At 32.8% G+C, this 15,363-nt stretch overlaps 2 protein-coding genes across 6 annotated transcripts; both read right to left on the bottom strand.

Annotated features, from left to right (window-relative positions):
- Positions 1-550: 550 nt before the first annotated feature.
- On the bottom strand, positions 551-4,995 carry LOC132284097 (WUSCHEL-related homeobox 8). 2 transcript variants are annotated; one of them, XR_009472201.1, is made up of 4 exons: positions 4,648-4,995; positions 1,754-2,284; positions 1,611-1,674; positions 551-836 (listed from the first exon to the last, which is right to left on the bottom strand). XR_009472201.1 is itself a non-coding variant. In XM_059786165.1 (3 exons), exons 1-3 carry the CDS (start codon positions 4,874-4,876, stop codon positions 760-762), a joined length of 837 nt encoding a protein of 278 aa, XP_059642148.1. In that variant the 5' UTR covers positions 4,877-4,995; the 3' UTR covers positions 551-759. The 2 variants fall into 2 exon arrangements, 1 of the variants encoding a protein (XP_059642148.1); XM_059786165.1 differs by lacking the exon at positions 1,611-1,674.
- Positions 4,996-9,018: 4,023 nt separating this feature from the next.
- LOC132283881 (uncharacterized) lies at positions 9,019-14,699 on the bottom strand. Of its 4 annotated transcripts, XM_059785917.1 has the most exons (6): positions 14,533-14,699; positions 14,337-14,424; positions 14,133-14,223; positions 11,469-11,553; positions 9,827-9,983; positions 9,019-9,562 (listed from the first exon to the last, which is right to left on the bottom strand). In XM_059785917.1, the coding sequence occupies exons 1-6, from the start codon at positions 14,572-14,574 to the stop codon at positions 9,447-9,449; spliced, it is 579 nt and encodes a 192-aa protein (XP_059641900.1). In that variant the 5' UTR covers positions 14,575-14,699; the 3' UTR covers positions 9,019-9,446. The 4 variants fall into 4 exon arrangements, with proteins under 4 accessions (XP_059641900.1, XP_059641901.1, XP_059641903.1 ...); XM_059785918.1 differs by lacking the exon at positions 14,337-14,424 and having other exon boundaries at positions 14,533-14,698; XM_059785920.1 differs by lacking the exon at positions 14,337-14,424 and having other exon boundaries at positions 11,469-11,548; positions 14,533-14,676.
- Positions 14,700-15,363: the final 664 nt, after the last annotated feature.

Below are 15,363 nucleotides of genomic sequence, written 5' to 3'. Positions count from 1 at the left end.
ACCGAAAACTCTTAGCTTGTTTTCTTTTTTTAATTTAAAATAAATAAATCAATGCATCCCAGGAAAGGCTGCATAAATGTAATAAGAGTACGTTACTTATATTACCGTAGGCTCCATGATTGCGGAGGAATTATTTGAAGGCTGTTTCATGGTCAGCTTGACCACATGATTAGTCTAAAGTGTAAACTTCTAATTAGAGAACACAACATTTTGTTTTCAATAGTGGTGCATTTTTTGGATTGTTCTAATACAATTTTAGTGTATAACGGTCATCAATAGTGCTAAGAAACTTCTTATTTGAAGCCAACATTTCAACATCAAAACAGATAAAAATTAAATAAAAATTTGAGTCAGGCTCCTATTTAATCACTACATAGAATTGTTGCAAAATTTACACCGCAACAACTCGATGTTCAACATTTCAACATCAAAACACAGAGATGCTATCGATTTTTATCTGTAGTTCAACTTGCAACAAGAAAGAAGACATGCATTTCATCAACTGATCAACAGAAAATCCATAGAACACATGAACTTTGAAATCATCAGGTCAGCGAAAGAAAGCCCTTGGTATTAACAAACTGTTAAGTACTAAACTTTACTATGCCGGTCAAGAAAGAACCATCATATATATCACAAACAAAAAAAGTTCTTTTTACTTTTAATTGCTAGCCAGGCTAGTAAACCATCTGAGGTTTATCCATCTTCTGGTCACAATTTAAATTTGTTGTTCGAAAATAGCAACAGCTGATAACAGTGTCATTCTGCCATGTTATAATCTTCCGTATGACGCAAATAATTATTATAGCTCCCCGATGCTTCCATCTTTCCAATCCCTGCATTCATCAATTTCGCAAGCGATTAGAGAGTGTTGCCATTGATAAATTCATCAATATCAAAAAACAAATATCTCATTACTGTAAGAAGGCATACTTTTCTCTGATCGACGTGTCGAGAGATAAGGAATTTCCATGGTTCAACCATACACCGCGTATCTAATAAATTAATAAGTCACAGCCTACAACTTCCACATTCCTCACAACCTCCATAGAACATTTCCAGATAATACAAAAAAAATTCTTTAGACAGGGGCTCTCTAAGTATCTACACCTGGAACCATTTTAATAATATCAACAAAATTTCAATTCTTTTATAATATTTGTTGCATGTAACAACTACAGTCGCGCCGCTCATAGCAAACTAACTTCTCTACAGTCATAGAATCTCATTGCTCAATCTGGCTACACAAAACAAATGGCAGTGAACATGAATCTTTGGCAAGCTAATCTCCAAAAGCTGACCTATTAGTTAACTGAAGAGTCCCATTTACTCGTGAGATAGTTATAAAGAGGGAAGCAGGTAGCAGACATTGAAGAGTGCGGTACGGACTGGATTTGATTCAGGCACTTCAATAGGATAAAGTAATTCTTAAAAATGAATATGCACTGAAGACGTGAGCACACTGGTTTTAAGAGGGAAAAAAAAAAAGGCGATGAATAAGAATATGTGCAGGTGTGCGTGTTTAATTTGTTACATTAAAAGTGAAGTAAACTCGTGTAAGGGTAATTGAAATTTATAAAAGTATAATATTTCTTAATTGTTCCGATTACCATATGCATAATGCGTTCACTTGGACAAAATGGCATCATCAATACATGAGGCCTCAGAATTGATCTGTTAAAACACCACAATAGGTTACACGGTTGACCAGGAAAAAAAAAGAAAAAAGCTAGAGGTTAAGGAGTATACATACTTGGGTTGGATGCCATACACTTGTAGAAAGGCATTTGGCCCAAACTCCTTTCACATTTTGAACTGCCATTTGAAGAAAACATGGGCTCCATTTTGTTGCACTGTGAATCTACAGTCTGCATCCCAGAGCTTTTCTCAGGGTTCTGGAAACACAAATCCTTGGCCATTGGTGGTGGGTTAGACTGAGACTGGAAATCCTCTGGCTTAGTCTTCTTCTCATTCGGTGATTCAACCTCTGTTTCAACTTCTGATTCAGCATTGCTTGTTCCTGCAACTTGTTGCTTTCTTTTTGATCGGGCACGCCTATTCTGAAACCAATTATAGACATTTGTTTCAGAAATTTGGCCGTGTTGAGACAATTCGGAGGTTATCTCTTTGATCTTCTGCTTGCTTGGAGTCCCATTCCCTTGATCAAAGATACGCTCCAGGATTTGAAGCTGCACAGGTGTTGGAGTCCACCGTTGTCTGCCAGTAATTTTGTGGCCAGCAGATGTCACTAATGGATCACAATATAGATTTCCCAGCCTGACTCCTGAGAGTGCAAAAGCAAGATTCTTAAGATAAAATCTAAATAACTAATTGAGTGGTAATATATCTTCTTTCCAGGAATATATTTTGGCAGAAAAGGAGTGGAGAAAATTCGTATGCTAAGTAAGAGGTAGAGGGTCAAGAAAATAACCATGTTGATAATTAAAGACACTAGAATCATGAACTCGAAATTGGTAACAGAAGAAGCCACACACAACACGGGGAAAAGAAAAGAAAAAGGGAAATGTATAAATATACAGATCATAACAGCATTTTCCTCATACGAGCATAGGAACATACTGAAGCATGCAGAAAGTTGGACAGTAATGTTAGTAACTAACATCCATAATACCTATAGTCTATGTTACCTGGACTCAGGTACCTATATTGGGTATGGGAATGTATCTAAATCCCAAATTTTAAGGTACACGGACTCAGCTTGAAATGCATCCAAAACCTATATATGGGTTAGTGAACACGTACATTAAAGTATAACACAGATTTGATCACTTCTGTGACTAATGTCAGATGCCCACCCACTCCTATATTACCCCAACCCTTGATGCTATTATTTTTCAAAAAGGTACTCAATAATAATAATACATTATATGGAATATGGTTTAAAAAAAAGTATATATTTTTTTTTTGGCTATTTTGCCAATAGGCCAGTGGCTTAGCGGTATCAGGCCCTTGCTTCCCAAAGGGAAGTCAAGAATTCAAGCCTCCATTGAGGCGTGTGTGTGGGAGTATCAACTATGAAAAAAAAATAAAAAATAAAAAATAGTGATTCCATCTATCTCATAAGTAATGCTTCTTTGCTATCACATTTGAGTTTTTTTTCTTCTTCTTCCATCATCAAAATTGGAGGATCCAGGTGTCTGCTTTTGGTACGTGTCAAACACAAATCCCATAACCATACCCATGCCATGTTGTGTTCACATGCGTACGTTAAGGTGAATAAGAGAGTCCAGGTAACATAGCCTATAGTCAGATAACATAGCCTATATATAACCAAAAAAATAATGGAGTTTCCTGTTTAACAAAGTTGCTCAAAGATTCGATGAGGATCCAGTGTCATGATTTTCATGCAACTCAATTGCTCATGTTAGGTTTGCTCAAGAAGAAAAAGGAAAGAATTTAAATGAGCTTACACTAAAGCATTCGTGGTTATGTACGAACATTGTGGCCACAATTTCAATACCAATAAAGGTAATAAAGGTCAGAGGAAAGGACTCGAGTAGCATAGCAAGATATGATCCCGCTTTTAATCAAAATCATAACAAATTCAAGTCAAATGACTCATTGAGACTAAATTCATGATAACAGAACTAATACGGGAGGAAAAATATGGGGTGACAGTCTCCGCTATAAAAACCAATTGAAACAAAATCAAATTATTAAGATGACAAAGCACCAATTCTACTTTTCGGAAATCAATATATATAGGGGATAGAAAAAGGCACCACAATAACAGTTTCTTCCCACCTAAAATTATTCTGAATAATGGTACAGCTATTTCTTAAAATAATGATGGTTAGTAGAGCAGTGAGTCATGAGCATGGATTAGGAAACTGCCCTGATATTGCAATTTTCATGTAGTCCAAATCAATCAATACAGTACATATCATCATTTTCAAATCCAATCAAACCCACCTTAATAATTCCAATTTTGCTCAAATTGCCGGCAAAATTTATCAATAATTTACATCATTTGTCCAATCAAATTATTTGAAGAATAAACCTAAACGATCATAGTTCAAAGAAGTTTGAAACCTGATGAAAACAACTGTTAAAAAATAAGAAAAAAAAAAAAAGAAAAAAAAAAAAAGAAGAGGAAATCAAAATAGAGATACAATTAAAGTCTTCATGAAGGCTCTTGTTGGAGTTCTATTTACAGTATAAGTGACATAAAATCAAAGCATGTTAATTTGGTAGTGATTATTTGAACATTGGAGTAATAAGAAAAATGAGAGTAATTATAAAAATTTCATAAATGAAAGTAGTTATGTTTAATAAAAAGTAAAATTTTCAAAAAGTTTTTTTTACTTGATTTAGGTAACTTTTTGAATGATATTGGTGGGATTTTTAAAAGGAAAACAGCGAAGCAAATGAAAATAATTTCAATTTTAAAATATCCGATTTTAATTTATTTTAAGTAAAAAAAAAACAAAACATATATCGACTTACAAAAAAAGGAAAAGAGAAGGGTAATTGGCAGATCAAGAACTGAACCCTATTTACCAATTACAATTGTGTTTAAAAACATTCAATCAACACACTGTATAACAATTGGTTATAATAAATACACATACAAACAGATGTGTGTTCGTGTATATATATAGAGAGAGAAAGGGAGAGAGAAGAGACCTGTGAGATCGTGGTGAGAAGTGAGGGATTTGTGCATTTCGACGAGCTCTTCACAAATGGTGGCGTAGACTGCGATTTGTTTGCGGAGGACTTCCATTTGCTCATCAGTCATGACCTTCACAAACATTCCATTGTTGTTGTTGCTGCTGTTGTTCACATTCAACAACAATTCTTCTTGCTGTTGCTGTTGTTGCTTTTCCCACTCCATCATCATCCTCGCCTCTGTCATCTCATTACCCTCTTTCTCTCTCTAAAACTCTCTCTTTCTCTCTCTACACCCAAGTAAACGAAGTCAGTACTCTCTGGAGAGAAAAAGTAGCGACAAAGTAAAGAAAATGGGAGGACAATAAAGACATACATGGACGAAGGCGGCGTATGCTATTGGTGTGTAGTTCCCACATCGGCGCACTTTAGAATGACCATGTGGCTCGTGCGCATTTCGACTTTTTTTTAATTAATAGTAATTTTTACCGACATGATTGAGACTTAAATACGACGTCTCTTTATTATTTAAGGACGGTAGAGAATGTTTTCCTTCCTTTTTAACAGTAAATGAGAGGGAGGGAAAAAATAAAATGAGAAATGATATTCACATTTTAAATGGATGCAATATTAATATTATACTTTTTAATAAATACACTCCATATTTTTTCTTTTTTCTTAAATAAAAAAAACAAAAGTGATTAAACTCATAAACATTTGATTTTCTTATTTATGAGTTAGAAATAATAATATCATTTATTTTAAAAGTGAAATGCAGGATATAGAGGGCAAATATAGCTCGCATATAAAAATTAAATAGAAAAAAAATTAAAAATAGAATTTCCCTCAAAAAAGGTACTCTTATGTACTACCACAATAGGTATTTTTATCTAACATGTAAGGTTGAAATTTAAATTATTTGACTTTCTAAAAGAAAAAGAAAAAAAAAAAAAAAAAGATAACAAATATCTTCAAATATGGAATTTGGGAGATTTTGTGAAATGCATATAAGTACTTACCCTATAAAACATAATAAATAAATAAAAACCTTCGAATCTATTTTGAGAAAATATAAAAAATAATATCTCATCGAATTCCACGTGGCATCGATATCATCTTCATGTACAAAAGATCTTTGCATTTTAAATCAACCATAAAATACTTTACATCAATCCTACAACACAAATACAAACGCTCATGCAATACATCACCTATTGATTTAATTTTATTATGTGGGGTCACATCCTCAATTTAATTGAACCAGGAATTATAGTACACAAAAGTGTACTCTTAGAATCCATTACTTTTAATTAGGCCTGGAATTGAATTCGATTCAAATCGAATCCGTCATGATTCCGTTAGATAACTTATCGGATTATTTTTTTAAAAATTCATATCTCATAACATATTATATTATATCTTGTTCGATCATATTATTATAAGATCAAATTAATCATAATTGATAATGAATTATTAAATTCATTTCATTATCAAATTATTAATTTTAAATGAAAATTTAATTAATTAAAAAATTATTATCCTCCAGAGATGACTTGTCAACTCAAGCGAACTCCAAAGCAAATTAGTTGTAGTCTCAACATGGTGACTAAAAGACAAAAAAATTGTTCAATGACAATATTGTTTTGGAGAGAAAATATAATAACATGCCCATCAATCATTACAGATCGACCAAGGTTGGATTGTTAATTTGAGTTTAGTTTTGGCTGAATTTGTCCCACATTAATTAAACAAACATGAGAGCATGCCATGTGAGTTTTACAGTAATGTTGTAACAAATGCATGCATCTAATAGTCATGCTTATTAGATGCATGTGATCCTCAAAACCACATGCCCCATCACACAACATTAATCCAGTAATTGTGATTAAAAAAAAAAAAATAGGGTCCTTAAATTAAAAAAAAAAAATGTATTTTATTTTATATTGTCAAAAAAAACTTACCTACTCATCCTTTACATTAAAAAATAAATAAATAAATAAAAAAAATAATGTGAGATAGAGTCTTGGGTTTAATTGAGGGTGTTTACATTTTACTTGTACAAGTACAAACGTTTTTTATAATAAAAAATAAAACTCTAATGGAACAATGAAAAGCGGAATAAAAGTGACACGAATCATATATAAAATGTTATGGTGAATCTTACATTTATAATTATGTTTCTATGTCGATTATTAATTCTGAACGATTGTACCACGGTTAAATTATTATGAGATAACAACGTTTAAGAGCGACAGTTAAATTACTTTTTGTGCCGCTTAGAGATATTCTGCTCAGAGCAGAGAGATCGGAAGAGAATAAAATGACAGTAATTCTGAAATATTCAGAATCCCTATAACAAGGTTGGATAAGAGCACTTTATGTCCATAAAAGGCCTTATGTTAGTATATATACAAGTAGTTGATTTCCTATATATATATATATATATATATATATATATATGTATGTATGTATAATATATACAGTGATGGTCAGAGCTATTCCGACATGCCATGTGCACCTCCACCGTCACCACTATTCAAAGGGGCAAGATCGTATACATCATCATCACATTCCATGCATGCATACGAGGGCTAAAATATGAAAGACTCACTGTTTGAACTTTGAACCTTAAAATTAGAATTGAAAAAAAAATCCAATTCTAAAGTGTTTATTAGGTTTGAGAACATCAAATTAACGTTTTAGAATTAAAATTAAAATTGAAATTCTTTCATGAAACAGACAAACAAATTTATCTGTTAAAATTGAAATATAGACACTAAAAGCGGAATTTTAAATGCTAATTGTAAAATAATTTTTTTTTTAAAAGTTATATTTGAGAGTTCCAAATTATTGTCTTATTACCAATTTCAATTTCAAAATACAGATGCAGCATTAATATATATATTTTTTTTAAATTTAAGTGTTTTAATATGATAAATGAAGTCTCTCACTTTAAATTTTAACCCCTTTTTAAGTGACACTTATATTCTTTAAAGTGACGCTCATATTGTTTATGTTAATGTCCTTAATTGAATAATTTTATTTTCATTTTTGTAAATAAAGAAAGAGTAAAGGAAAAGGGATATTTGAACAAACCAATGTTGCCAACTAAAGATAAAAATTTGTTAAAAAATTAAATAAAAAAATTGAGGTTCACAATCAAAATGTCTCTTCACCAACCCACCGTCTAAAATAAATACTACTAAATCATAGGGCTCATGAAGTGGGACCCCCACACCCACTCCAACCAATACTCCTTTCTGGCAAAACGTTGTAATCAACTTTGAACGCCCCTATGATTGAGCCCTAATTCATGGCCCAACCTAGACAGACACCATTAGACTCCAACGGGACAATTTCGTGTACCTGACAAGACCAAGAAATTCTATGCCCATATGTGGAAAATGGAAATGAATACAAATTAGAAACTGTTACTGGACGCCCTAGCTCATTCACACCACTATTTCAAGACGAGTAAGCCTTTAAATGGGAAGAAAATATCTTGGTGTGAACAGTAAATCGCGTTCCGAATATGCTTCGCAAAAATAGTTAAAATATTTGTTAAATATCACAACCCTTTCATAAAGTGCTTCCCAAAGGTTTTACTGTTCCGCTCTCATGATCTATTAAATTGGTGGAAGATCTCTTTTTGCTCTTGGTTAGAGAAATGTTAGTGGGAGATCTTATCAAAAAAATATTCCTTGATTTTCTCTTACTATTAGTAGTAGTGTCTTATGTTAAACATTATTATTCTTTTTCTTTTTCTTTTTCTTTTTCTTTTTCCAAGCTATAGGAATCAAACCATTAATCATTTCCTTATTTGAGATTCCTAATTCGGTTAGGATAACTAGTATAACTTCCCCCGCTTTCAAACTGGAATGCTCTCTGTTTGGTAGGAAGGAAGAGGAATGGAGGAAAGATAGGAGATAAGAAACAAACTTCATTCATTTGGTAGAGAGAAGAGAAAAGAGAATGGATAAGTAATTCTTTCTCCTTTACAAATTTTCATTCCTCCAAATATGGACCGAAGACATCATAGAAAAAAGACAAGGCTATTATAAAAGCTTTAAAATTACAAAATTTTCCTTATAATTTTTTTTTTTTTTTTTTTCCTTAGTTGATACTCACACACACATACCTCTACCGAGATTCGAACCTCTAATCTCCCTTTGGGAAGAAAGAGTCCGGTACCGCTAGGCTATCTGTCTTCTCTTTTATCCAACTAAACAAAAAGAGGGAATGACACAGTCTCTTCCATGTTTGATTCATATCTTCTTTTCTCCCCTCCATTTAATTTTCTTCCTTCCTATCAAAGGGAGGCTTTGAGACTTGGAATGGGCATTTATGAGTGTGCATGAGTATTTACCAAACTAGAAAAACAAAAACACAAAACAAAAAAATTGCTACTACTATATTCTTGCATAATTGCATTAAAAACACTTCAGAATAGATGCACTACTTTAAATTCAACACATCATTTTCAGAAAAGTTAAAAAGCAATTCCAACACAAAAAAGCACTTTTAGGTAGTGCATCTTCAAACACAAAATGCGTTATATTAGAAGATACAACCCCAAATAGGGACCAGGGTCCCATCACTAACAAGACTACAAGCCGCTTCTACTTCTCCACACATGGTTTTGGTTGCTTGGAAGGTAGTAGTGTGGGTTATGTAACCAACATATGACCATACAAGAAACTTATAGTTGACATGTTGAAAAGGGAGGTCATTAAACTTCTTATCACCTCATGGAATTCACTCCAAGATTGCAGGAAACACCAGCACAAGGTGAAAGTTTTGAGTACCTTGTGCAGCATCTAATTCTTGTGCAGTAAATCCAGCAGTTGGGAGTAAATGTGTTCTTTAATAGAATCCCGATTACTAGTGTTCAGTGTCAAAATCGTCGCCCCTGGATGATTCCTCAGCCTCGCAACTGCAGAATTTTACACGAGTCATGTCAACAACATCAAAGGGACTGAAAGATTGGGAGGCATTGCTACACTATTAATAAGAGGTTTGAAAATCCTCTTATCAAGATAACCAATCCAATTCTCATGACATGAATCTTGTACGGATACAAAAAGACACAATATGGAAACCAAAAAACAAACATTAATGGAAAAGTATAATGTTTTTTATTATTGAGAAACATTTTAAAACAATGCTGAATTAAGAAAGTACCAGTGAAAGTATGTACCTCCAGGTATATCTCGGCCAGATCTCGGAATTGGGATGGAAGCCAAGACTGGGACATTAGATTCCAAGATTTTTAATACTGCAGGGAAGAATGAAGAACTGAAAAGCTCCATCTTACCAACTTCATCAATGATGAAGAGCTCAGTATCTTCCTTGACCTAAAAACAGAATACACATAAACTAACCACTTCTAGAATTGCAAAGCGGACGCAAAACTTAAATGGTAACTCAAACATTGGATATAATCACTGAAAATTAACCCCAAGGGGTTGGCCTAGTTGGAAAAGACTTGGGTTCTGGTGCCTCGTGAAGAATCAGGTCTCACAATCGATTCTTGCTAGGTACAAACAATTCCTTAGAGAGGGGTGTGTAAGTACCAACTATTGAAAAAAAAAAAAAACACTGAAAATTTTGGGATAAGGCAATATGCCCAAACAAGGCAGTCCATATAGGAGGATTATTAGTATCGTGATAATTAATGTTGTACTAAGAGAAAAATAGTTAATACAACTATCACTCATACTTCCAAACTATAAATAGACGAACACATTGAGGTGTAATTATTAGAATATATAGGTTCATTGATTCAAGGAATACATGGAAGAGAGAAGATACTTATACAATTTATCAAAAAAAAAAAAAAAGAAGAAGATACTTATACAAGAAAACTTGTGTGGTCATGTAAGAAACAATCATAAAAGGTACGAGAAAAGTGTTGACAAAAAGCATAGTGGACATGGATTTTGCAACAAGAATGATGCTGGGAGGCTATATGCTTGGAGTGATATATAATCTTATGATTACAAATACATATTGAGAGAGAGAGAGATGAACTTTCAATAACATGCGGATTAAATAGAAGTAAGATTCTTCTTTTTTATCTAACAGGAAATGTAGATCGGCCAACTTGCAAAAGTTAAGTGCTTGACCTCACAACACAGGCTGCCTATTTAAATGAATATACTATATATTATTGGACAATCAGGAAAGAGAAGAAGTTATAAACTCAAAAGCTAGGAGTTAGAATTTAAAATGGGAGAAAGAAGAGCTATTAAGAACAAGATGCTAAAAAAATAAAATAAAATTTTGAGGATGAACCGATGAACCAAATGTGATGTGGAGTATGATGCCTGAACTTATTAAAAGAACATTTCTTTAAGATTGAGAGGATGGAAGATCTGGTGATGGAATGAGGACAAAGCAATAGTAAAGATAAAGAGTTACAAAATTTGAAATATACATATATAATAAAATAAAAAACTAGAAGGAAGAAAGTTTTGAAAGATATAAAGTTGCAAGAAGGAAGTCAAAAGTTAGATACAAAGCGGAGTATAAAGCATAAGACAACTTTTATTCTTATTTGGTATAAAGGACAGGCAGAAAAATTCTACAATTTTGGAGAGAGAGAAATAAAAAAGTCATCTTAGTGGCAAAAGAGAGTGAAGATATAAGGGTTTTGGCGAAAGATAATGAAAACAACCCTTAGTAAAATGGAGAAAATGATTTTGCTTATAGGACCAGAGTATCCATAAATAATTTGCCCAAAAACTACTCTCATGGAGTAGACAAAAACCTCACATCTATTATAGAAGCTTGTCAGTTAGAAATTATTATGAAAACATAAAAAATAAAAAAAGACCCACCTGCATCTCAGACAAAGCCAATGACTCAAATGATGCAACATCTACTCTGTACCTTCCCACAGTGGGCCATCTAAGAGAGTCTGGGCTGCCATGGCAAAAGATGTTTTAGACGAATGTCAATTAAGATGGTACCATTATGGGAGATGCTTGAAGTGAAAATATAAGAAAGAATATATGGCAGCTAGTGACCGGTCAAACTGAACATTCTCATAAATTTTAGATAATAAGATCAAATAACAATGTAGAAAATCTAACTAAGATAATCGGAAGTGTCCTTCATGGACATTAAGAACTATATAAATTAGCCAATTTGTTCATTAGGGCATATCAACAAAAGTGGAATACCATTTTTTTTTTTTGGCTCTCTTTTTTTCCCTAGAATTTGATGATAACTACCCCATTCATTAAAAGATTTTATTTCTCGCATAACAAGCTGTTCTAATATCACCCTGAATGTTATCCAGATTCTTTGCAAAATTTTCAACTTTGTCCAGGTTTTGGATGGCATAACATAATTAATCAATTTAAGAACGAAAAGAGAAATGTTATTATGTAATCAAAAGAAATTTTAAAAGATCGTGTGAGCATTCGGAGTATAGGAACATTCACAATCTATACTTCTTCCAAAATATATTTAATATTTTGTTCTGTCTAGTTCTAAACAAATATTCAATTTTGCCCTTCTTGCTGAAGTATGTGCTCATGTGCTCATTCCTATAAAACCACATCTGTCAATACATGATTTAGAAAACATTGTTTGCAGAATTATATTCGTAAAAGATGCAAACTACAAATTTGGAGAGAATTCATGTAAATCTAGATCCGGATCGAATCCAATGAACATGATATATATATTCACCATATAATCTACACATGATTCAAAGAGAGTGAAATGTTCCATTATGGATCTTTCAATGAACATCATATCCGACCCCCTTTTTTCAGAATTTGGATTCAAAATTAAAATCCAAACCCGTTAAAATAGACCGGATTGGATTTTGAGTCAAACTCTCTCCATTTTATGCCTCAACTCTGGTGAATGAATTAGGCGTGAATGCTTGTGTAAGGTCGCACTATACTAAATCACAAATCTTAGGATATAGGATTTAGTTGGGAATTTGTCCAAAATCTAGGTATGTGTAAATAGATACTTCAAGCATCTTCAAATGCATTATATGTTATATATAACAGTGCAATGCAGGATATTATTGTTCTTTAAGTGGGATAAGGTTAAGAAGAAAAAAAAAAAAGGATTTTCATCTATCTCGAAATCAAGATAGCTTCTCTACCATTTGACAGTTTTCACCTTCTTACATCATTTCATGTAGAGTTTACGGTATTTGTTTTGGTCCATGTATAGGACACGTATCCCATGTCCATATACATATCATGTCATATCATGGCGATACAGGTACAATTATGGTAATCGAAGAGTTCATGAAGTACAATTAAATTCTGGATCAATGGTGGCACATACCATTGAATGAAGTATTTCCAATTATTAAGTAGGAAGTAGATTCCAAAATTTTTATTGCTATCAAAATTCAAACCAAGATCAATCTATCATGTTTATATGCTTAGTAATGCCAAAATCAACATGCACTGCTGTTATATATCCGTCCAACAACCGTCCATAGAAAGCATGGACACAAAGTTACTGAAGATTCAGTTTTGGTGTTTCTATATCTACCATTGGATAACTTAGCCATCTAGCAACGAAACGCGTAGATGTATGCTTTGCAGGCCTTCCCTTCCCCTATATAGAAGCTCGAGTTTCAGGGTAAAGTCGGTAAGCTATTAACTTTAACAAATTTAAATTGGCATTCAATGTAAAAGCCCATTAAAACCATCAAAGTACAAAAACACAAAATTAATTTTAAAAAATAATAATAATACTTCAAGTCTTTAGCAAGTTTTCTGTTAACTCAGAAGTTAATGAAAGAGACATGAAATAACCCACGTATAAATGGGCAAGTCAAATCAACCTAGTTTATGCAAATAAATAGGGTGTTTCAAACTGCCAGATGAATAAGTCAAGCTGATAAGCACCATAACATGTGATACAAAAATTGGATGGGGAAATCGGATTCCAACTAAACATGCATTTAGTTGTGCTCGTTTTACCACTGAAAGCAACTTATTTTAACTCATGGCAACACCGAACGATAAACTAATAATTTCAACAGAAGATTCACGGCAGCTTGTTTTACTACATTGCGGAACAGTCTGATCACTTCATCCCGACCATATTTGAGGGGGGTAATGAGAAGATAAATTCGCACTTTTCTCAATCCACTTGTTTGTCATGCTCGTGGTTTTGTTTCCTTACTTTGACACCAGAATTATTCTTGCCCTTATAGTTGCAATCTATGCAATAACTAACCATAACAGATGTAACAATCTCTCTATATATAACAAAAGCACTATCCTCACCTATAGATGATCAAAATAAATTTTTTGGGCACAACAAGAATTTGGCCAGGAAGGTCAAAGAATAAAAACCTTTAGTTCAGCAATTCCAATAAAATGCAACCCGTAAGTCTTCTCCCATTCTTATGAGGATAAACAATTCCATAATAATTGTATAAAATCTCTGAAACTCACACACAAACACAAACACACACACACACACACACACACATATATAGAGAGAGAGAGAATTACCTTGAATTCTTTGTAGAAGCAAGAGGCCCTCTACGACCATCTATTGTAACCACTTCAAATCCAACCCTTTCACTTTCTTCCCTAATCTCACCTAATTCATCATACTATCAGATAAAAGTGCCCAAAAATAATTATACGTACACATTAACATACATATATCTATAAATTAAAAGGCCAAAAGGGAGAGGAAGCGAGAGCGCATACGAGTATAAAAACCCTGAACCTTTAAGTTAGGGTTTGAAATTCTAAGACTCTCCAATACTCTAATAATCAGAGTTGTTTTGCCCACACCCTGAGATAGATTTTATCAGAGCAAAAATAAAGTTCCATATCAAACATAAATCGACACAGTTATATACACACGTGTGTGTGTTATGTGTGTGAGATATTTGAAACTTACAGGAGATCCAGTGACAAGGAAGCATTTTCCGGAAGCTGCCATTAAAATCCAATCAAAGGTGCAAAATGTTTGCGACAGCTTACAACTTAGAATCGTCCTCGCTGAAACACTACTTCAAGGCCTTTTTTTCTTTTTTCTTTTTTTCCCAGGAAATTAACACCACTTAAATGGATTGTCATAAAAATAAAAATAAAAAAATGTACAAGGTTAGAAGGGTAATTTGCTCATCATATGGATTAATAAAAACAGTGCTTTTTTCACCTGAAAAACTTGTTTGAGCATGTATGGAACCGAAGCAATGAAAATTTTCTTGGTTTGGATAGTGTGGGGGTGTACCTCACTTGGAAAAAAGTACACCATATTAGTGGATCCTAACACTACTGTGAGTGAGGGGCGTCATGCAACCGAATCAAACAAATTTTTCTCTTTTTTCACATAGTTGGATAATTTTAAAATTGAACTTTGAGTATTCATGTGACTATAATTTCAGAATTTTTTTTCCTTTTTTAACCTCATTTGAGAATCTGAATTGTAGTTTATTCTTTCTCCTTTCTATTTATTACTGTAATTAATTAAGAGAAATTATATATTGAGAGTCAAATAAAAAGATTTACTATACTACTAAAGATTCTACTCGGGATCTATACCTAAGAATAGGGGCTCGAGTTTTTTTTTAAAGGGAAAGTCGTATCATCATCCCTTCTATTTAATTTATCCAATGTAAAATAAAAATTATAAATAAATAAAAATAATCTCTCAATTTTCTAAATCAATTTTAACTTCAAAATTTATCTATTATTTTTTCTGAAACAAAAGAACTTTTTTTTTCTT

The sequence above is a fragment of the Cornus florida genome, unplaced genomic scaffold (genome assembly GCF_030987335.1).
Source record: "Cornus florida cultivar Cherokee Brave unplaced genomic scaffold, ASM3098733v1 CherokeeBrave_3.0.0_Hap2_Chr11, whole genome shotgun sequence".
Taxonomy (NCBI): Eukaryota; Viridiplantae; Streptophyta; class Magnoliopsida; order Cornales; family Cornaceae; genus Cornus; species Cornus florida.
This window is presented reverse-complemented; position numbering and strand designations above follow the sequence as displayed.